Raw genomic sequence first — 23,008 nt, 5'->3', positions numbered from 1 at the left:
AACCAGGGCCGGGGGACCCCGGGAGTCAGACCCTGAAAACAAAGCCCCAGGACTCATCCCTGAGTCCCCATCAGCAGGCACCCAGTGCTCCTCTCTTTCTGACATCCTAGCCCATATCATTGAGGAGAAAACTGAGCTCAGAGAGGCTAAGTGACTTCCCCAGGAGCACACAGCCAATAAGTAGCTGCCCTGGAGCCCAGGCCTGTCCTAGGAGCCTGAACCCCCACACAGCGCGGCCTCTGTGATACAAGGTAGGAAGGCAGAGTGAGGTCAGGGGCCTGGTCTGACGGCCTGGCTCAAAGCCTTCACTGCGCTCTGAGCCTTTGTTTGCCCATCTATAAAATGGACATAAATACACAGGGTGCACGGGGCTGTCAACAGGATTCACGACAGCACTGAGCCATCCTAGGGGCCATCAGGGAACTCCCCTTGCAAAGGACAAAGCTAGGTTCCTGTTCCAAATCCCCCATACTCTGGCTGTGTGACCTTGGGAAAACCACTTGCCCTCTCTGGCCTGTTTCCTCGCCTAGGAGATGATCATAAAAACACTCCTCTGAGACACCCAGAGCCCAGCCCAGGGTAGACCCTGGGACTTGCTCGCCACCACTCTGATGTTCCTACCTGGAACGTGCCCTCCCTGTCTCCCCTCCCCTCCCCGTGTTCCTCTGAACAACTCACAGATGATTTATACTTCAGAGGACGAATCAATACAATATGCGGCCAAAGACATCTTTAATCTTTTGCAGGGATTAGGCTACAAGGTGCAGCGGCCTCTTTCTACCAGCCGCTCAATTCTGATTTCAATTTGGCCAGCCGGAGCGCTGCTTTCTCTCCTTTTCTTTTCACCCACCCAAAGACATTCTTCCAAATCAGATTTCGTTGAGCAGGTGGGGTCGGGGGACCTGGATGCCCATCCACGGGGCCAGGCCCAGCTCGGCTCCAGAATGACTCTCACCCTGGCACAGGGAGCAGCAGGAGGGTCTGAGGACACGGGAGGCACAGCCAGATGGGGAAACAGGCCCTCAGCAAGGTGGGAGTGTCCCCAGGGGCAGAGGCGCTGGAGGGGCTCCAGGGCAGGAGGGCCTACGTTGGGGCTGGCACAGTAGCTCGAGCTCTTGTTTATCTCGAATGCTGGGTCCTTGGTAAAACTCGTGAGCGGGCTTTAGTTTTCTAACTCCCCAGCATCTGATTAGATGCCTGTAAAAGATTCAAACAACAGCTAGGTGAGGAGGCCACACCTGGGATTCCAGCAACTCAGAGGCTGAGGGAGGAGGATCACGAGTTCGAGGCCAGCCTCAGCAACTTAGCATGTTCCTAAGCAACTTAGAGAGACCCTACCTTGAAATTAAAAAGGCTGGGGAGGTGGCTTCATGGCAAAGCACCCTGGGCCAAAGCTTCCCAATTCCCAGCACAAAAAGAAAGAAAAAAGCCGCGAGGTATCACCTTTAGCCACACAATGCCCAGACCCCGACCCTGCCGTGGCTCTCCCACCCTGGAATGTGTGTGTCCCTGTCACGCCCCAGCACTCACACCCAAGCTGGTCCACATGGGTCTCAGCAAGAGGGACAGTGGAGGGAGAAGAGGGGCAGACAAGGATACAAAACCACATGAGCCCTCCGGCCCTTCGGCCAGGGTCAAATCCCTCTTTGCCTCTCATGTGCTGAGTGATTTGGTGCCAGTTATCAGGTGGCTTCTCTGTGCCCCAGCTCTTCCTCTGCTGCCCAGTGCCTACCTTGAAGGACCATCCAGGACAGCGGTGCTGGGCATATGGGCGGGGGCAGGCTATGTGAGTCCTGGGGGGACCTCTAAGTCTCCTGGGCCAAAGACGGAACACAGCCAACCCCTGAGACTCTGGGCCCTCTGTCCTCGCACACAGCACCTCTGTCTCTAAATCCTGCAGAGGCTGTCCCTTAAACAGAGAAGGCAGTGGGCTCCTTTGGGGAAGAATTCAAGCTTTGGGAGGGGAGGGGCCTGTACAGAGTGGTGGCCAGAGGAAGGTGTAGAACCGGATCCCACAGCCGAGGAAAGGACAGGGACCGGGCGTGAGGGCTGTGGCTCCACCAGGGTGCTGACCACCATTCCTCTTGGAGGTGGGAGGGGGTCCAGTGCCTTGTGTCCCTCTGCCTGCGCGGGGTGGGAGAGGCCCAGAGCAGGGGCGGGCGTGGCCTGGAGCCGGGTGGGTGTGGCCTGAAGTCGGGTGGGCGTGGCCTGGAGCCCTCCGAGCTGCCCCACTTCCCCGCTCCCCGCACCAGGTCGCGGGCACCCAAGCAAACCTCAGCCATGCAATTAAAGAGGCTTATCGGAGATTTATAGCAGGATTATGCCCGCAGGGTGTAGCCAGCGCCAGCCTCCAGACACTCGGGACCTTAGGAAAAGCAATTAGAGTCCTGGGCCGCGTATCAATGCACAGATACCAGCACCAAGGTCAAGAGCGCCAGGTGAGCTATTTAGAGACAGGCCTAGGGAGAGGCCAGGAGGGGCCGGAGCGCCCTCTCTCAGGGACCTGGGCTGCCAGGAGGGGGACCATCCCCCTCGGGACAGCCTCTAGGAGCCAGCGTCCTGCCCGTGGCTGTCCTGACACAGGGACCTGCCTGCCACCCCTGCCCCACAGGCGGCCCCCTCAGTGCCCCACTCAGCTCAGGGTCGGTCAGGGTCCAGGCTGGGGCCCCCCCAAGGTGTCACCCTTGTTATCTCAGCCGCTGACCTACACTGGGGCTTCCTGACAGCTTTGTCACAGCATGTGAGGACAGCAGTTTAGGTGACGCAAGAGCTCAGTGGGGAAGGTGATGCAAAGCACCTGCCAGAGCTCCTCACCCGAGGGACACCACTGTCACCGAGGCCCGAGCCAGCACAGCACCACAACAAGGCAGCTCAGCTTTAGGTCTCCAAACTCCCCGCCCTTCTGACAGGGGCCACCAGCTTTGGGTCCCCAGTACCTGATTAAGCCAGGCCCTCCATGCCTACCTGCCCCTTCCTGTCCTTTGCCTGTGAGGACAGCTGCTGTCCCACCATCCACACCAGGAACACACCGTCCTTCACTAGCACAGCCATGTCTGCAGAAGGCGTCACCTCACCCAGGAGTCACCCGTCAGGGAGGCCCCCAAGCCCAGGCACTCAGGAGACGGAGGCACTGGGGGAGCGGCCGGGGTTGGGCGAGAGGGCAGAGATCACACCAGGGCCACACGGTGCCACGATCCCACACCCCTGCACGTGACTCACCGTCCTCGCGGGACTTCTGGATGAAGGCCTCCACTCCGCTCTCGCCGTAGCTGCCCTCCGAGGCCAGCGTGGACACGTAGTTCCACTTGAGGGCGCGCACGATGTCCACCATGGCCTGGGCCTGGTATGTGTCCGAGGGCACCACGCGGGAGAAGAAGTCGTAGCGGCTGTTGTCACTCAGGTCGGGGGCTGTGGAGGCGTAGCTGATCTGGGGGATCTGGGGGCGAGAGGGACTGCTGACGAGGGCGCTGGCACCTCCCCCCCGTCCCCACAGCCTGGGACCCGCCGCCCCTTGCCCCACAGGCACTGCCTTCTCTCACCCAGGAGGGGACCCCGCTCCACAGAGGAGGGAACAGGCTCAGAGAGGTTGTGCCAGCTCTCGATCAGCCCAGCCTCCAGCTCCAGCCAGGTCCCCGGGGCTGCGGGCTCCTGCGTGTCTCATGGGATCCTGTCCACCCCAGGTGGGAGGGGACTGTCACAACAGCACCAAAACCCCTTCCCCAGAAACTCTCCCAGCCGGCCTTCCTGGGGTGCTGGCACTGAGGGCCCCAGACACACACCCCCGACCCAGGGATGTGCCCAGGTGGGCAACATGATTTAGCCTTCAGTTACGGGTGGGGATGGGAGTCCCAGGGGCCCTAAGGGGTCATTTGCTCCATCCCCTGTCCCCAGGCAGCCTCTCTGGTCACCACCCACAGTCTGTCCCCCCAGCTCTCTCTGGGTCCAGGTTCCAGCTGTCCCTGAGCCCCACCCACCCACAGAAGGAAGCCCAGGTGGCCAGGGCAGGGGGACTCCAAGAAGTCCTCTCCCCACAGCCTGGACGCAGGGCCCAGAAGGGCAAAGGCCTGCCTCTCCACCAACCACAGGGCGGACGCAGGCCTCCCAGCCACAGAGCACCCTCCTGCCCCACCACCCCCGGGCACTCCCCAGGCAGGGCTGAGACTCGGGCCCCTTAAGTGGCCCTTTCCTCTCATAGTTGTGGCCAATATCCCCAAAGACACAGAAGGGGAGTGTGGACCACCCTCTTCTGCCACCTCATCCCGCCACCTTCCATCACCCCAGTGACCCAGAGGCCCCAGCCCACTGGTCTCGGGGCCAGTCAGCACCCTGGGCCTCCATTCCCTCCCCCACCCACGTCAGTGCTCACAATTCCTGTGCCCTCCGCCCTGCTCTTAGTGTCCAGGTGACAGGTGGAGGGAGTGGCCACACTGATCTGTGCTGCTGTTGAACCTAAGGTTCCACCCCCTAAGAAATCACTAAGATCCAGTCCTGGCCAAGAAACTTGGGCCAGAACTTTGGGTCCTGGGAACCCCAGAGCAGAGGAATGTTCCGGGGTAAGAGGATTGGGGGAGCATCCTGAACTAGTGGTTGCCCACCTGGCCAATGCCTGGGGTGTCCCTATCCCCAGGCACCACCTCCCAGATCAGACAGCTCCCCTCCCTCCGGGTGGAGGCAGAGGCTTTGCTGACCTAGGATCCCCACTCCGAGATCCAGCCATTCCACTTCATTCACTTCAACAGAGACTTTCCTGAGCACCTACTATGTCCTAAGTGCTGGGCACAGCAATGACCAAAACACAGAGCTTCCATCCTGGAGGGAGGGGGACACAGCAAGCCCTCACCCCAGTGATGAGGCCCCTTAAGGGCACAGAGGACAGGGCAGCTGGTGTGCAAGAAGCAAGGGGGAGGTGAAGGCTGAGGGGAGCCAGCAGTCTGAGGAAGGCTGAGGAAGGAGTTCATGTCAGGGAGTGGCAGGGGCCGGGGACAGCTGGGTGGTGGGCAGCAGAGGGAGAGGCTGGGGCAGCTGCAGTGAAGCAGGAAGAGGAGCATCAACACACAGTAGTCTAGCTGTCATTTTTAAAAGGGACAAATGGCTAAAGGGAAGATGGACAGGATCCATCCTGCACTGGGGACACCCATCACCAAAAGGGCCCAGCCCAACAGCCCTCAAGGTGCCCTCCCTGTGGCCCTGCCGGCCCCCATGGCCTCCCCTCACCCTGTCTCCCCTCGCCCTGCCTGGTGGGAAAGGCCTGGATCCCTGGGATCCTCAGGGAGGAGGATGGAGGGGGGAAGACAGCTGATTGGTTTTGGGGGGTTTTCTGAGCAACTGAGGGTTAACTCCTGCGGCCTCTCCCTGGAGCTGTTGTGGTCTAGGTGAAACAGTATGCACAACACTATTCACATGGCACCATGTGTCAGAGCAAGACTTTGGAAACAACATACATGTTCATCAAGAGGGGATGTTTAAAGAAGTCCTAGCCACACAAGGAAAATTATACAGCTGTGAAAAAGGAGGAGGCCACTTTCCCTGTGCCACTCTTCAAGGCATGGCAGGGTAAGAACAATGGCAGCAAGGAAGCCAGGTGCTTAATGAGTGGGAGGAGAGGAGTATGTACTCACACTGCCCTGGAACAAAGGCTAGGTGGCCAGGGGAAGATGCCAGGTGGCTGGGTGCAGGGTTGAGTGGACCATGCACCTCACACCCAGTGTCTGTTAGAATGTAGAGCCCCCCACACGCACCCCATTCCCGCACAGGATAGGCACATACATCACCCGTGCAGAGAGCAGCGCACTCAAATAAATGTGAGTACACGGGTCACCTTTTGGACGTCTGTCAGCAGTGCCCAAAAACACTACCCTCAGCCCCAAGGACACTCTGCGAGGAAACAGCACCCTCTGAGGGGTGACCTGGGCCAGATACTCAGTGATTAATGCAGAAGCCGTTCATCGAGAGGGTGAAGGAGGGGTGGCATGGTAGCCTTCTTGGTTCTCGGGGACCCTGCCTTTTAGAGCAGGGCCTCTCCCCCTCCACGCTGCTGGCCCCTGAGGGGAGGGTCATTCCTTGTTGGGGACTGTCCCATGCCCTGCGGGATGTTTAACAGCATCCTGGGCCTTCACCAGCTTGGTGACAGTGGCAACTCCTTCCCCCCCTGCTGTGACAACTGAAGATGTCTCCAGGTGGCCCAATGACACCAGGGAGGGGGCAAAACTGTCCCCAGTTGAGAGCCACTGTCCCAGAGCTTGTGCTGAAATATTTAGGGATGAGGTGACATGCAGGGGCCTGGAATCTGGGCAAGGGGCGGGGGTGGGATGAACAGGATACCACCCGCCCAAGGGCTGGCCGTGCCCGGTGACGGGAGCGAGGGGCTGGTGGCTCCGCTGCACTTCCGTAGGTGTCTGAAGTGTCTTTCTGTATATACACCGAGTGCTGCTGGAGCCGGGGCGCCCTACTCTGAGTTACAACCCCAGCCCCTTCTATTCTGAGAGGGTGTCTCGCTAGGTCGCCCAGGATGGCCTCAGACTCGTGATCCTGCTGCCTCGGCCTCCGGAGTCACTGGGATTACCCGAGAGTGCCACCACGCCCTGAAGAGATGTCCATCTTCTAAACAAAGACTTTTTAAATAAAATCACACAAAATAAATGCACCCCTGGGCCGCCCCTCCCCACAGAAACGCCCTGAATGTGGAGCTGAAGCTGGAGAAGAGGTGGAGACGGAGAGGCCAGACGCCCCGCCCAGCTTCTTCCGCAGGCGCCCTGCCAGGCCACGGCAGAGCGTTGACTTTTTCACTTGACCACTGACCTCTCTGCCTGGTCCTCAGCGAGGAGTGATAACACACACTTAGGTCTCCACTGGCCTCCTGATGAAGCCTGTCCCACTTCTGAGGTGTTCTGCCAACGAGGGCCCGGGACATGGAGGGGCGGGAGGCCCACTCAGGCGTCTGGACTGGACCCAGGTCTCAAGAATCAGCCCTATCCCAACGAGGCTGCTGCTTCTCACTCATCCCACATTCCTCCTTCCCAGCCGCCTCCCTCTTCTGGTCAAGCTGCCCGCGGCTCCCAGCATCCACGGTGGACAGATGGATGGCTCTGGGTCCAGCCTCTGTCAGTGGCTTCAGACCCAGGCCCACACTCAGAGGGGCCCCAGGTGGACTGCCCCCTGCCCATGCCCCATTCCCACACAGGACGGGAGCCCAGCGTGGGGTCCTGCAGGTCTGCTGTCGGCCTGCGGGAAGATGGGGCTCTGAGCCGCCCCAGCCATACCTGAGCTCCTGCCCCTGCAGCCTCCCCATTCCCTAGGGAGGAGGTTTCAAGCCAAGATGTGGGAACTAAACCACTCGGGTTCACATCCCGGCCCCTCCACTCGCCAGGAGGGAAATCAGGTAAGTGACCTCCCCTCCCAGGCCTCCATCTCTCCAGCTGTGAGATGGGAATGAATCAGGAGCCGTGGCCTGAGGCCGTGAGAGTCACCGGGGTCACCCGGGAAACTCCTGTGCTGCTTCCTGCAGGGGGGCAGGCCGTGGCTCCGGGGTGATGCCCCACCAGCCCCTGGTGCTGTCCTCCCACCTCTCTTGGGCCTCTTTCCTCCCAGGACTTCCCTCTCCGCCTGCCCTCCCAGCCCAGCTCTCTGTCACCGTCATGGGGACATCCTGGGAGAATCTCCAGGGCTCCCTCCCCACACCTGTCAGCCTGGAGTGGGGTGGGGACAGGATTGCCTTAGGGTCACTGTGCCCCATCTGTGGGTCTGGAGCGAGCGGGTGACTGGGACACACTGGCCCAGGTGGGGCACTGCCACGCCCTGCACTTGGCCGTCCTGCAGCCCAGCTGGCGAGGGAGGGGACGACCCGTCTGCACTCTGCTCAGAGAACCTCCCCAGCTCTCACGACAGCCGCGCCAGGGGGCGGGGGCAGAGCACCCCAGGCAGCGGCTCCTCTCCCAGCCCCACAGTGAGCGCCTACTGTGTGCTGCTTGCTGTTCTAGGCGCCAAGAGCCGGTTGCTCACTCACCCCCTCGTGGGGCAAGAGCCCAGCAGCATATGCCCACCACGGGCGTCCTGCTCTACGTCCTCCTGTCTGTTCCTCTTTCCTCTCCAACTGTCGTCCTCCACCCCTGAGCCCATGACCTCATCTCCCCATGCTCCAGACCCAGCTCCGGAGCTGCCACCTCCAGGCAGTCCACCCAAGGCCCTGCCCTCGGCCTCCCACAGCACTAAGTGCCACTGCCCAGGGGCACCAGGCGCGGCCCACGGCATTAGAAGTCTTGGTCATTTGTTAATCCAACAGGACTTCTGAGGTCCCATTGTGCTGGGCAGGGCCACACTGGGAGATGCAGAGGTGAACTGGACTCGTCCCACCCCCACTGCATCCTGGGAGATGCCACACAGGGAGCTGAAAGTGCTTGTGCAAAAGGTGCCCTGTGAAGCCGGGCATGGTGGCGCATGCCTGTGATTCCAGCGGCTCAGGAGGCTGAGGCAGGAGGATCTCAAGTTCAAGGCCAGCCTCAGCAATAGTGAAGCCCTAAGCAACTCAGGGAGGCCCTGTCTCTGAATCAAATACAAAACAGGGCTGGGGATGGGGCTCGGTGGTCGAGTGCCCTGAGTTCAATCCCCAGTATCCCCCCAAAAAATGTGCCCTGTGGGCTGGGACCCCTTAGGTGGGAGGGTCAGATGCCAAGTGACTTACATGGGGTGGGGTGACAGGGGACAGGAGGAGGGCATGTATATCAACCTCCCTCCCCTCTCTCCCCCTCTCTTCTGGAGTGACAGGAGGTCCCTGCACGTGGGGGGGGGACAGAAGCTGCTTTCAGCCTTGAGCAACAGTGAAGGTGGGTTCCCAGCGCATCCGTGTGCGCGTGTGCGTGAGCCCGAGCCGCAGCGTGTGCCCTGAGCGCCTGAGTGCCCGGCACGTTCGCTCCTTCCTTTTATGATCGTCCCCGGCACCGCCGGCCCGCCAGGCATAGTTCGGAGCGCAGCCGGCCCCGTGGGCGCCTGTCCACCAGGGCTCCAGCCTAGATGCAGCCCGGGGGTGGAAATAGGAGATGCTGAGGGTTTGGGTGGGAATTGGGTGCCAGGAGAAAATAAATGAAGTAAGCAGGAGCAGGGGAGGGGAGGGATCAGGAAGGCCCCTCTAACGGGTGACATTGGAACCAAGATCCCAGGAGGGGGAGGGCAGGAGCCACGTGGGTATTTGAGGGGATCCCAGGGGCAGGGAATAGCCCGTGCAAAGGTCCACACGTGTGCACACCGTGGATGCACACACGTGTGCGTAGGACCAGATCTGTTCTCAGGCTGCCCGGGCCTGGCCAGCAGCCCCCTGTCCTGAGCAAGTGACCAGGACAGACGCACGATCAGGGCCAGCTCAGGCTCTGGTTACTGGTTCCCAGAGCAGCAGAATCTGAGGCCCCTCAAGAGCGGCTAGTCCATACCCACACTCAGCACAGGAGGGGCCTGCACAGCGTCCCAGAGCCCACCCAGGGCACAGAAGGCTGAGGCTCTAGCCAAAAGCGTCCAGAGCAGTAAGGGTCAAATCCTTACCCTGACCCCCCCAAGGGCCCAGAGCCAAATGACCCGACACCCAGGGCCACTGCCTTGTGGACACCCCAGGGGCCATCTGCCAGGAACCACGCTGCTCTTCCCGTGAGCCTGAGCGTGAAGGCGCCTCCCCTCCCCCTCCCCAGTGCTTGGCACATAATTAAGCCTCCAGCGCACTCTGGAGCCTGCGTGGGTCACAACCCAGTCTTGCTGTTCACCTGTGCAACCAGAAGCAAGTGGGCGACCTTTAGGGCCCCGGTTCCCTTCCCTGTGAGGTTATCACAGGAACAGAGGCTGCGCTGTGGAGTACGCCAGCAGGACTCGGAGCCTGGCACCTGGGGACCCTCGGCAAATGCCAGACCTTCAAGTTAGAGAGGGAGGCAGGGCTAGGCCCCTAGTGCCCATTTCGTAGATGAGGAGACTGAGGCTCAGAGAGATGGTAGAGCTGAGCATCCCAACCCAGAGAAGCAGAGCCAAGGTGCTCCGTGGTGGAGCGCCTGCCTGGCACGGGCGGGGCCCTGGGTTCCAACCGCAGCAAGGCCAAATCAAAGACAAGCTGCTGGCTGGCCCGGCCTGGCCACCACCGCTGCCTGCCTTCCTCTGCTGCCCAAAGGCCAGGCCAGGGAGCCACAGAATGAGGCCAGGGTCCTGCCACCACCCCGAGCCACCAGCCCAGCCCAGCCCGCCCAGGACCCAAGCTGACTTTGGGAACCCCATCCCCGAGGCCGCAGCCCCTCTCTGAGGAGCAGGGGACCCTGCCTGGGCTGGCTCGGGCCTGGGTGGCTGCCCACGGCCGCCCTCCTGATCCCGGCTCTCAGCAAAGCTATTTTCTTCACAGATGAAAGGCAGCGACTTTCAGGTACATGAAAGCCACGGCGGTGGGACGCATGTTCAGAGCGGCCAGGGGAGGCCCAGCTCCCGGCGCCCTCCGCTCGTGGCACCCACAGCCCCCACCCAGGGGCTTCAGTGCCAGACCCGGGCCCAGAGGGGCTCTGCAGCGCCCGCTGCCCCTCCTGCTGCCACACAGGCCACCCCCCCTAAACCCCAGCAGGGCGGCCTGTCCCCTCCTGCCTGCCCTGAGGAGCCCTAGCGCCCCTGGGGCTCTGAGCACACAGACTTAAATAACTTCAGAGAGCCAACCCGGCGGGGGAGCCAGACTCTGGTGCTGCTGACAAGACAGTCCTCGGGCCAGGGGAGAGGGAGGGCCCCGGGACGAGGGGCCAGTGGAGGACGGCCGGGAGCCAGGCTGGCCTGCCAACACAGGCCCCACCTCGGGGACCAGGCCCTGCCAAGGAAGGCCCTGGGGAACTGGGGGGATCGAGCCGGGCACAGGTGGCAGGACCAGCCCTTGGCCTTCAGTGGGGACCATCTGGAGGGACAAACCTGGCAGCCCGGGGCGGGGGGCTATGGGCACACTAGAGACAGAGCAGGCTCTGGGGGAGACAGGCAGCTCAGGAGGTGACTCAGGGAGACTCCCAGCACCGGGGACCCTTCATGTGTGGGACGGTCTAAGATGACCCCGGTGTGGACCGTGGCCACAGGGCAGTGGAAACAGGCCTGAGGAGGGGTCAAGGAGGAGGGACAGGCAGGATGGGGGACGGGGGTCCCAGGGTGCCTCTGAGGTACGAGGGTGTGAGGCGTCTGGAGGGACGGGAGCCAGAGGACCACAGCTGGCGGGAACAGGGACATGGGGGTAGGAGGCCACAGTGACTCGGGGGCTGTGGTGGCTGAGGGGTGAGCACAGGTGACACTTCCCAGGGAAACTCAGGAGGGGGAAGAGAAGAGGCAGCCGGGACGGAGCTGGGGGCACTCCCGGGGGGAGGACTGGGTGCTGGGCCCTGGGGGGCAGCAGAGGGGCCAGGGGAAAGCCAGAGAGCAGGGAGGCCACGAAGGGTCCTCAGAGTAGGTGCCCCTGATGAGGGGGCCAGGCATGGCAGTGAGGGACGAGCAGGCCCCGGGGATCGTGGCACTTCGCAGACAGCAGGGAGGGCTGGTGTTGTAGACAGGCCTCTCCCAAAACTTGATCCTCTGACTCTCCCTGGGGCCAAGGGCTTTAGATGGTGTGACGAGGACACCTCAGGGCCGAGGGGGCCAGGGCACTGGGTAGAGCAGCCACAGAGAGAGAGAGGGACACAGCAGAGAGGGTGCAGGGGACAGCAGAGGGCAGCAGGTCACCCTGCACTGACCAAGCCATTTCCAACATGAACTCTGGGGCTCAAGCAAGAGTGACACACACGGTGCGGGACAACCCCAGGGGATCTCGCGCACTCATGAAGCACGGGAAGTGGGTTCCCAGGCCCAGGGGATGGGGCACCTGGGCAGAGGGGTGGACTGGCATACCTGGTGGCCTTGGGGAAGAACAGGTCAGGCCCCAGATGGGGAAACTGCCCAGGGCGCCTCCAGGGCCAGTCACTGGGGCCTTTCCCCTCCCCTCCCCCCACACCCGCTGGTGCCAGCTGAGGGGCACCAGCCACCTTCCCAAAGTCCCCGGGCATTCGCACCAGGCCAGCCTGGGTGGCGCACTCAGGACACGGCCCATCATGAGTCAGAACTTACCACTCTGCTCTGTGGACATCGACCAGCTGAGGACCCCAGCCTGAGTCTCTGGCCACTCTGGGTCTGGCACCTGCCCCACCTGTCCCTGGGCTGGCAGCTATGACCCAGCGCAATCACGCAGGCTGCCCAGGCCCACCTGAGCCAGCTCTGCTCTGGCCTTCATGCTGGGAGCCTGGTGCTGTCACCTCCCCAGGGCACGGAGCCTTCCCTGTCCTGCTTTTCCCCAGGTCAGTCGAGAAGCTGGGCCTCCATTCAGCCTGGTCCCAGAGGGGACCCTGGCCCTCCTCTGCCCCTGTAACCAGTGCCCCTTCTCTCACCCCAGGCCTGCAGCGTGACCACTGTGGCCAAGAGCACACACCAGTGCCAGACTGCAGACACATCACAGGAGACAATACACGGTGCCACAAGACCCCTGTGATCCCTTCACCTCGGCTGCTCCCATGACTGCCAATCCACTGAGCACACTCTCAACAAACTCCCATGCTGCTCAGTACCCTATCAACCCATGCATGGACTCGCTCAGTAATGGCTTATCGAGCACCTACTGTGGGCTTCACCCTATCTGAGGCACAGGGGTGAGCACAGAGCCAAACCCCTGTTTTCGTGGAGCTGATTCTAAGACAGACCATCAATAAGAACTGAACACACACCACAGATGATGAGCACTGGGGAGTCCTTGGCACACGTGAGCCACACTACAACTCTCTGCCCCTTGTGGTCTTCCAGGGCCACATGAGTCCTCGTCAGAGAGCTGGGAGCAGAAAAGGCATGTCATTTCTAAGCTAGAACATTCAATTGCAGGTGCAAGACCCTGCAGGGTCCACATTCTTCCTGCTACTGTCACCAGCAAGGTTCAAGCCCAACCTGCGTCCCTGAGGAAACAGGGACAAAGCACTCAGCCAACCTGGGAAGACGAGTAATGCAGGAAGTACCAAGTTTAGGTTCTGATGAGCCACAGAGGTTTGCAGACTGGTTGTTACAGCAGCATCACCTCACCTGTGCTGACAGATATAGCCAGAATTTATACACAGCTAATTTATAAACATGATGCTGTAGCTCTGGGACGGCCAGGAATGACTGATCTATCTCCACCTCAGAGCCTGGATGTGTCAGGTTCGTATTCATCATGCCAGAGTGGTTGGGGATGAATCAAACTGAATTAAATTCAGACACACACACACACACACACACAATTACCACCAGCATTCACATCATAACTTTTCATAAATGCTTCCTATGTGCCAAGAACTATCCTAAGTGACCTTATAGACCTTAACACCTCCAATCTTATAATAACTCTATGCAGTAGGTCTCCTTGCTCTCCCCATTTTTCTGAAACTGAAGTACAGACAGGTTAAGCAACTTGCCTAAGATCAACAGCTCAGCCAGGATTTGAACCCAAGGGGACTCACTCCAGAGCCCATGATACTAATTTTCATGTGAAACCTCAGTGCCCACCTTCCATAGATGGCCCCCACACACACAGGCATGCACACACACACACACACACACACATGCACACAAGTACGGGCTAAGGGTGAGCCTCCAGTGACCAGGGCAGCCCCCTCCTGTGGGGCAGATTCTTAGGGTCGCAGCAGGGACAGTCAGCCCGACTTCCTCCCCCTGCTCAGGCCCCACCTCCACTCCTGCCTGTCACCTTGGCTGAAGTGGCCCATCTGTCTCCAACCCAAAGGGCTGGGGGCCAAGGACCCCAAGGGGGTGTCTAAACGGCTCTGCTTTGAGCAACAGCTAATTTATAAACATAATTATTAATTTCATGCTTATCGTATGCAAACCTCTGTCTCCCAGACGAGATGAAATTGATTTAATTAGAAATCCCATCACCAAGCCTTTTGAATCCAAGCTTTTAATTAGGATCACGGATCCCACCCCAGGCCTCAAGGGGCTGGTGGCCCCTGACTTCCCTCTCTGAGGATCTGGGCCTGGCCAGGATTGTGGTGTCACTGGGCCTGGGAAGGATGCTCAGTGAGGAGCCCGGGCTCAGCGCCTCTGGCCTTCCCAGGGCGCAGAGCTGGACACCCTCGCGGGGCCTGAGGCTGTGCCTGGGCAAGCCGAAGGGAAGCGGCCACCCCTCCACCAGCACATGCATGACGCTCTGAGATCCCCGTCTCCCCACCCCCAAGGCAGCAGGACCCTCCCTCTGGCAACCCTGCCTCCAGGGCCCCCCCACACCCAGCAATCCGTCGGCCCATGCCTGCCTGGCCCCTTATCAGGAGAAGGAGGGACACTTGGATTACCTTCCAGGCCTTTCTGAATGGGGCGCGGCTGCAGGGCTTGGCGCTCACAGTCCCCGAGGCCACCCGCAGCTCAGTCCTCAGCTCACCCTGGCGACACCCTAGGTCTCCTTAGGAGCCCGGAAAGGCCCTGCCCGACCCCGCATGGCTGGAGGGGGGCGGGGAGCCGCTCACTGGGCCGATGGAGGAGCCGCAGCAGGCGCAGGGGACCGCGGAGAGGAGCAAACAAGATCCTCAAATCAGCACTTGTCCTATTTCATAAGCGAAATGTAGATCAATACACTACACTCGCTTCCGCAGGCCTCACATGCTGACCCGGCACCTGCCAGGAGTGGAACAGGAGAGGGGGGCAGGAGGGGGGCCATGGGGAGGGGGAGGGGCAGGAGGGGGGCCATGGGGAGGGGGAGGGGCAGGAGGGGGGCCATGGGGGGTCGGGGTGGCAGCGGGGAGGGCTCATGGGAGGGGTGGGGGGGTAGGGGGGAGGCCCCATGGGGGGCGGGGTGCAGGGGGAGGGCCCATGGGGGGGCAGGGGGGCCTCCTGCACCCTCTCCAGGGAGGGCTCAAAGCCCAGGCTCCCAGAGCTGAGGAGCAGTCACCATGTGACTCTGGGCAAGTCACTGACCTTTCGGGCCACAGTGTCCTCATCTGTCAAGTGGGCACCAGACTCTGGGCTTTGTCAAGTTCACTGTGAGGGTCACACAGGACAATGGATGTTAAGAAGTGCACCAAGAGGGTCGGAGCTGCTATTGTGACCTGGGGCGCAGGCCAGTGCGGTGCGGTTGGTTCAGATGTGTCCCATTATTAATCCTCACAGGGCCCCAGGTGGAAAGCCTTCGCCCCGACTGACAGAGGAGAAGCTGCCTCTCAGAGAGCAGAGGACTTTCAGGACCACCCAGACCCATCTGATAGCCAAGCTGTGGCTGCCCTGTGCACATGCTGCTGGGGGCCAGGCCACGCCCAAATGGCAGGGAGCACTGGGGACCAGCCCAGGGAGGCTTCAGGACCCAGGGCCCAGGCTCAGGTTGGGCTGTGCAGCTGCTCCAGGCAGCAGGTAAGAGGCAGCTCGGATGTTTGTGGTGATCCCAACAGGATAGTAGCTGCCGTTTAATGAGCACCTACTGCATGCCCAGCCCTTCACATGGATTATCTCTTTTATTCCTTATACAACAGCCTGGGTGCCCACGCTATTCATTACCTTCATTTTCCAGACAAGGACACCGAGGACCAGGAAAACAGAAGCAAGATCACACAGCAAGGGGCAAGGTGGGATTTGAACTCAGGTCTGTCTGCTCCATCACCTGAGTGCTCCCCCTCCATTCCCTGCCTGGCTCTGCCCACATTCACCCCAGCTTCCTGCCCTGTGTCCACACCACCCCAACCCCCAGGAAGCAGCCAGGGTGGGCCCTCAGGAGTCCTCCCACTGGCCTTTCCCCAGCCCATTCCTCGGGGATGGGGGTCTCTGTGCCTCAGCCCCCACATCTGTTCAGTGGGAGCTGATGACCCCTGCCTGGCGCCCAGGTAAGGACAGAGGAGGGGCCTCCACAAGGTGGGACGCACCTGCCAAAGCCTCTTCCAGCCAGGCACAGTGGCACACGCCTGTAATCCCAGAGTTTAGGAGGCTGAGGCAGGAGGATCGCAAATTCAAAGCCGGCCGCAGCAACTCAGCCCCCAGGCTGCAAGACGCAGGGGCAGGGGTGGGAGGTGTGGGGGACCGGGCAGCCGGGGCAGCTGTCACTGTGCCTGATGACCATTCACACAAAGAGCGCCAGCCATGTGGGTGTGGCCAGCCCAGAGACAATCACCCAGGTCTGCCCAGGGCTCGCCAAGTCCAGTTAATGCGCTGCGCGTGGAATATATTGCGCTGCGTTAATGTAATATGACATAATGGGACGTGTTAACGTTATTGAGCACACGAGCCGATAAAAGTCACAGCCATCGCTCGCCACAATTTATAGCACGGCCACGCTAGAGCCCGCTGGCCGCCCAGATGGGCTCAGAGGGTGTCCCACTGGGGCTCTGAGGGCTTCCACCAGGGAAAGGGGACCTGAGCCCTGGGTGAGGGAAGGAGGTGCAGCCGGGCAGGCCAGGTGGTCCCCTTATGCCAGAGGTGCCACACTGTGCTCTGAGACTCCCGTCCCCACAAGCCCTGCAGAGCTGATGACCCACGTAGTCCTTCCTACCCCGGGTCCGGGTGCCTCCTGCTCCGGGCAGCTCCCCCTCGGCCTCCTCCTCTGGCCCTGCCCCTTCCCGACTGACCGAGTACCCCCAGGGCTCAGTGCCCACTGCCCTCTGTGATCCCTCCACTGGCTCCCTGGGACATGGCATGCCACCTGCCGGCCTCACAGGCCACCTACAGCCCAGAGTCTCACCAGGGTGCCCACTTGACAGCCCTCCAGGCCCCACCCAGCGGCCGGGTCCCCTGGGCCCCCTAAAGAGTGTCTTGGACTTTGCAGGTCCAAGGCCGAGTTGCTGAGCCCCAGGTCCTCAGGAAGCCCTGCCCAGCCAGGGAGCTGTCCTTGTCCTTCCAGCTGCTCCAGCCAAAGCGCTGGACGTGTCCTCAGGTCCTCTTCCCCACATGCCCAAAATCTGATTTATCAGCAAATCTTGTTGGCTGTGTTTGGAAAATAGACCAGAATCCAGCCACCACTCACTGACTCGGCCAGAGCCACCCAGGGCCGGCCCCGGCTCCTCTGGCTGGGCTGGTACACAGCCTCTCGGCCTCCTCACTGGCCTCCTGCCTCCCGCACAACCCCCCAACACACACACACACACACACAGTCGTTCCCACAGGGCAGCCAGAGGACCCAGCTAAAACCTGAGTTAGATCAGTCTCTCGGCTCCTCAAAGGTTCCCGTCTCATCCAGACTGGAAGCCAAAGTCTGCCAATGGCTCACGAGGCCCTGCATGACCTTCCCGCTGAGGCCCTGACCTCACCTCCTCTACCTTCCCTGCCTCCATGCTGTTCCTCCCAACTGACTAGGTAGGAGCTCGCCCCAGGGCCTTTGCACCAGTGGTTTTCATTCACATAGTCTGTTGATGGTCAGCCTCCCCATTAGAATGTCAGTCCAACAAGGACAGCGTAGAATGTCCGTCCACTGCTATGACCCCAGGACTCAGGACAGTGTCTGGTGCCACAGCCCTCACTGTGAAGGCTCTGCCCGTAAAGATGAATGACAACTGTGGACAGGCGGACCCGCGTAGCAGGCTGCTTCTACCGGATTCCCACAGTGGGTTTCCAACACGATTATCTTGGGGAAAAGTTTGAGCTTCTAACGTTTGAAACCACTGGCCCTGTCCAGGGCGAGTGAGCGAGCACAGACCTGCCCAGCGCAGCAGGCCAGCAAGACCAGCCGTGGAGTGGGTCCTCCCTCCGTCCCTCCCACCTCGGGGGCAGGGCTGCCCCCCCCCCCCCCCCCCCCGGCACCCAGCCTGCAGGAGGCGACTTTGGCTGGAGTCAGGGGAGGAGGAACCCGGGGGCTTCTCTCCCTTCCAGGTCACCCCCTCCACTGCCCTCAGGTTCTAGGAGTCCCCTGCTCTGTCAGTGCCCTCAGGAAGGCCAGCATGGCCACACTCATGGCGGCCCCCACCCTCCTCGGGGGACGCTGTAGAAGGCCCATCTCTGCAGAATGAGGGCTTCTGGGCCCCAGCAAGCAGGCGGCACTGTCCCCCAACCCATCATGCATGTCCTGAAAATATACCTATGGAGTGTTCCCGGGCATCTGGCTCCACAGTAGGCACCAGGTGTCATAGCAGGCAGAAGGTGACAAATCCCTGTCTTCATGGAACTGAGTCCAGTGGGACAGACTGCCTCTAACCGGACGCACACAAGGACACACACATAATCACCACATCCAGGAAGTGTTGGAGCTGCAAGGGCCTGAATAAGGACCCCAATCTGACCAGGGTGGCTAGGAAAGGGACATTGAGCTAACATCTGAGCAATACCCCAGTGAAGAGGGCTCAAAAAGCATCCCAGGAAGAATGGGCAGCTAGTGCAAAGGCCCTGAGGCCAACAGCCCACAGATTCAAGGGACTGTAACGTAAAACAGAGGGGAGGGAGATACAGGGTGAGAGGGGGCTGTACAGAAAACAGACCTCAGGGCAAGACGGGGCCCTGGGAGGACAGTGAGGGTACTGAATGGTCCAGGTAAGAGGCGACAGTGGCCTGGACCAGGGATATCCACAGAGATGAAGAGAAGCAGGACCCTCCCCACAATCCCTCTGGCCCCCAGGTGTCTCCTCCCTGGACTACCCTTGGTGAACCCTTGCTGAACTATGAAGTCCTCCAGGGCCAGCTGCCTGTTCCCCTGGGGGCCACCCACCTCTTCAAGGTAACCAGGCTCCGAGGGCTCCTCAGCTCCCCAGGACTAGGTGGGCACCCGGGAACCAGCCCAGAGCAGAAGGCCACCCTGCCTCTCACGCCCCTGCCGTAGCCTTCCGCAGCTCCCTGGGCTGCCACACTGGACAGACCCTGAGGCCTGCTCTGTCCCTCACTCGTGGCCTGAGCTCTGCCAAGACCCTCCTCCCTCTGCACCCCAGGCGCTTCACCTCAGAGTCACAACTACTCTGACGATCACCAGCGTTTAGTGAGCACTTACTGTGTGCTGGGCTCTGCTCTCAGCGCTGCCACTCCAACAGAGAGCAGCCACACACGGGCAGGAGCACCTGGCCCAGCTGACAGGTGAGACCCAAAGACACTCAGGTGGACAATGGCCCTGGTCACAGCCTCAGGGCTGGCAGAGCCACACCGTGCTGCCTCCACAGAGGAAATAAGGACGGGCCTGAATCAGCGTGGACCCCTGGGGCTGCTCCTGGGGACCTCAGCCCGGACGCCCTGCCCCGGCCCAGAAGGCCCCAGCTTCCCCTGAGGGGGACAGCTGGTCCTGGGGCGGAGGTCTGCCCAGGACCCCCTCCTTCTCCCACCTTCTACAGACACCTCCAAACGTTCCTGTGTCTCGGTGGTCACAGTCCATCTGTGTGCCAGATACTGGGACGTGGCGAGGGACACGACAGTCCCTGCTGGTACCCAGAAGGTCTCCTGTGGCCCTGGCCCTGGCCGCCAGGGAGTCGCCTGCTCCAGGGGCTCCGGCTCCCTCCCTCCACTTGGCCCCGGGGTGAGGTCCCAGGTGAGGGGCCACAATCATCATCTCAGGTGTGCCCCTGGGGCCCCGCCCTGCCACAGCCCCTCCAGGGTCACCTCACCCCACCAACCCCAGCAGGGCCCTCCAGGTGCACATCACCGTCCTCAGGTCCCAGGCAAGGACTCAAAGGCTCCTCACTCGGCCGCTGATTAAAATCCAAGCCCTTCCAGGCCAAGGGGAGAGACGTGTCCCCACGGCCGAGCCCGCTCCACCCGCGGCAAGGGCTACCAGCACATCTGGGCACCGTCCAGACACCAAGGGGGGAGGCAGGGGGCCCATGGGCTCCGCCCAGGCCCATGTGTCCAGTTTCCAGCAGCCGGTGGCCTAAGTGACTCCTCCCCTCCCCCGGTCCCACCACCGCCCCAGGTCACTGCCCCAGTTAACCCAGGCCTCAGGGGGCCCTGCAGGGGCAGGCTCAAGAGCAGAGCCCGGGGGGCCTCCCAGGCCAGCACCAGGGCACACCCACGAGTCCGTTCAGAAGGAGCCAGGCTCTGCCCGGTCCCCACGGCCTCCTGCTCCAGCTGCCAGGCCTGAAACCCAGCTGCTCAGGTCGGCCACCCATGTCACCTGGAAGGCACCCCTTAACCACAGACCCTCAGGCCTGGGGGCCAGGGTCTCCCCTGCGGCGTCCCTTGGGTCTCACCTGAGAGGTGGCCTGCCTCTGCCCGCAGCAGCCCACTCAGCGCCGGTGGCTTCTGGGCTTGGGGGACTCAGGACTGAAATCTGCCCCCCTGTCCCTCTCGTGGGGTTTGAGGGCTCTTCTCTGGAGCCATGGAGACCTCTCCCATGCTGCCCACCGAGAGGCCCCGGGCCCCTTGATTCTCCCTGCTCCAGCCCTGCCGGCCACTGGCCGCCTCCTCCCCACGGCCACCCGCCCACCCGCCCAGGCAGGAGCGCCACTCACAAGACGCCACCCTCCCCAGCTTGAAGCAAGGCCCGGGCCTGCGTCCACCCTGCTGCCCGCTGACCTCCGCCCTCACCAATCACACCCACTGCCCTGCCCACTGGCCTGGGGACAGCCCTGGGCCCCGAGCTGGGCCACCACCCCCCCCAGCCTTGGCGCGTGCCAGCTCCGCCACTCAGGCTCTTCACCGTCCTCTCCAATCAGCTCTCGGGTCACACAAGGCTTCTCAGGCAGGTGACACTGAACATCCATCTAAAGCAGACCCCCGCTCCCTGTGCCCCCGCCCTCAGCCCTTGTCCCTCCGCTACTTTCTGTGACACACCTCCCCGTTGCTGTGCCTGGGTGTGGGCTGTGACTCCCGGGGACATTAGAGGCCAAGACGGTGCCCTCCTGGCCTGGGCTGCAGGCCACCTGTCCTGCCTGAGCTCCCCACCAGCCTTCCTCCAGCGCAGGCCTGGGGCTGGGGACAGCAAGACAGTCCCACTCAGGAGGCTGTGAAGGGTCAGGGGCCTCGGGGAGCAGCCTCTGTGTGAGGAGTCCTGGGCCCCCGGGCTGCAAGCATGATTCAGACGGCTCTCCCAGGGGATCCCTGGGACTGGCGAGGCCAGACGGACGCCCCAGACGTCCCCACCTCAGACTCCAGGGCATGAATGACGGCACAGGGGCCAGTGAGGGAGACACAGGCGGACTCGTGTGGGGACCCAGCCCTGCCAGGAGCCGGTGGAGGCGCCAAGTCAGTCCCCACACCAAAGGGCCTTCACACGGGCCCACACCCCAGGAGGAGCCCTGAAGGTCACACCCTGACACACTCAGGTGCACGCCCACATCTAGTGCACACAGCCCGGGCCTTCCCATGCGTGCAATCGCGCGCGCGCACACACACACACACACACACACACACACACACACACGGGCAGACAGTGAGTCACACTCAGTTACACTCAGAGAACACACAGGGCAGGTGCGTTCACTCAGGGAGCACAGGACACCTACGACACCCCCACACACACAAGGCAGAAACACCAGCTTGTGCAGTGCGTAGGGCCACCTTGGGGCACTCCCATGTCCCACATGTGTCTCCTGGACACACTCCCAGGCTGCAGGGTGGGACGCGCCCTGACAGCACCCACACGTGCGCCCTCAGGACAGGCACATTGGGGACACAGGAGAGCGTGGAACTCCCTGGTCTCACTGCCCAGCCTCCGCCCAGCGAGGAGCTGGAACTCAGCGGGTGTCTGTGCACAGGGCAGGCTGACCCGCCCTCCCTGGGGACCCCAGCAGGGGTGGCTTTTCTGCAGGGCTGGGCTCCACCAGGGGAGAACGGACTGTGAGGGCAGAGTGTGAGGGGCCGGCAGCTGCTGGGGGCATGGTGACCTGAGGATGCGAGCAGGGACACCAGGGCTATGTCCTGACTTGTCCACCGACCCCCAGGGCAAGCTGGCAGCCCTGCCCTCTCCCTGGGCACCGGCCCACCCAGGGGACGGGCATTGCTGGGGAGGGTACCGAGGCCCCCACCTGTTCCACTTCCTGTGTGTCTAGATCTTCCATCAGGCCTCGGGGACACGAGGGCCCTCACCGAGAAGTGGGGCCTTCCCCGGAAACCTGGGGACACGGAAGGGTCCTCCCTCGTCCCAAGCTGCGGCTCAGTAACTGTGCTGAAGGGCCCCTGGTTACCCCCTGTGCCCAGCTCCTGCCCAGGGAGGAGACAGGGCGCTGAGATCTGTTTGATAATCCTGCTGAACTGGAGAAAATGAACAAACGGGAGACCAGCTAGAAATTAATCAGACCTCTCCCTGTCCATCCCCCACCTTCCATCTTAATGGAGGTTATTTATCCAACAAGCCACAAAACATGGAATTAAATTAAACAGGGCCCTCTCCCCCTCCTCTCCCGCCCTGCTACGGCTCTGTAAGCTGCTCGGGCTGGCGGCCCTGGTTACCCCAGACGCCAACCAGTCAGGACACGGTGGTGCCCATGGAAGTCCAGCCAGAAGCCCCGTTCTGGCCCCAAGCTCTTGGTGGGAGAAGGTGCTGGAGCAGCGGGAGGCTAAGGAATGTCGCCCCCCACATGCCTCACACCCCACCCCATCTCCCTGGCCTAGGGCACCCGGCACCCCAAGGCATCGCCCTCTCAGCCAGGGCTGCACCCACCCTTGACTTTGTCTGGCAGCTCCTTGGACCTCCCCAAATGTCTCTTCCCTGTTGCTTTAGAGCCCATGTGTGCTTCTAGCCAGGGCCATCCTCTGGTCACTAAGCTACTAAGTCCCAGGTGCAGTGGCACACACCTGTAATCAAGAGACTGAAGCAGGAGGAGGATCACGAGTTTGAGGCCAGCCTCAGCAATTTTATGAGGGTCAAGCACATCCCTGCCTCAGTTATAGCCTTTATCCAAAGTACCAGTCAGCCACCAGCTCCCTTCCTTACACACCTAAGTCCCTGTTCAAATGTCCCCTCCCAGGGCTTCCCTGATGGCCCTTTTTATACTTCCCCTGCTGCAATACCCTATAAACTCTGGCCCTGTGAAATTTTCTTCTATGGCACCTGTCACTAGTTAAATTACCACATTTACTGTCTCTTCCCTGCTCTAGAAGGTCAGCTCCATGTGGGCAATAATTGTATGTTCCGTTT

At 61.5% G+C, this 23,008-nt stretch overlaps 1 protein-coding gene across 2 annotated transcripts in view; it reads right to left on the bottom strand.

Moving 5' to 3' along the window:
* The window catches only part of Grm4 (glutamate metabotropic receptor 4), a 90,522-nt gene that overhangs the window by 50,747 nt on the left and 16,767 nt on the right, over positions 1-23,008 (bottom strand). For both annotated transcript variants that reach the window (XM_027943670.3, XM_071613946.1), the window contains exon 2: positions 3,220-3,436. In XM_027943670.3, coding sequence (XP_027799471.1) covers positions 3,220-3,436 — 217 coding nt within the window. The remainder of the gene's footprint in view (positions 1-3,219; positions 3,437-23,008) is intronic.

Source organism: Marmota flaviventris, chromosome 6, assembly GCF_047511675.1.
Source record: "Marmota flaviventris isolate mMarFla1 chromosome 6, mMarFla1.hap1, whole genome shotgun sequence".
In the NCBI taxonomy this organism is placed as follows: domain Eukaryota; kingdom Metazoa; phylum Chordata; class Mammalia; order Rodentia; family Sciuridae; genus Marmota; species Marmota flaviventris.
Note: the sequence above shows the minus strand (reverse complement) of the source record. Positions and strands in the feature narration are given on the sequence as shown.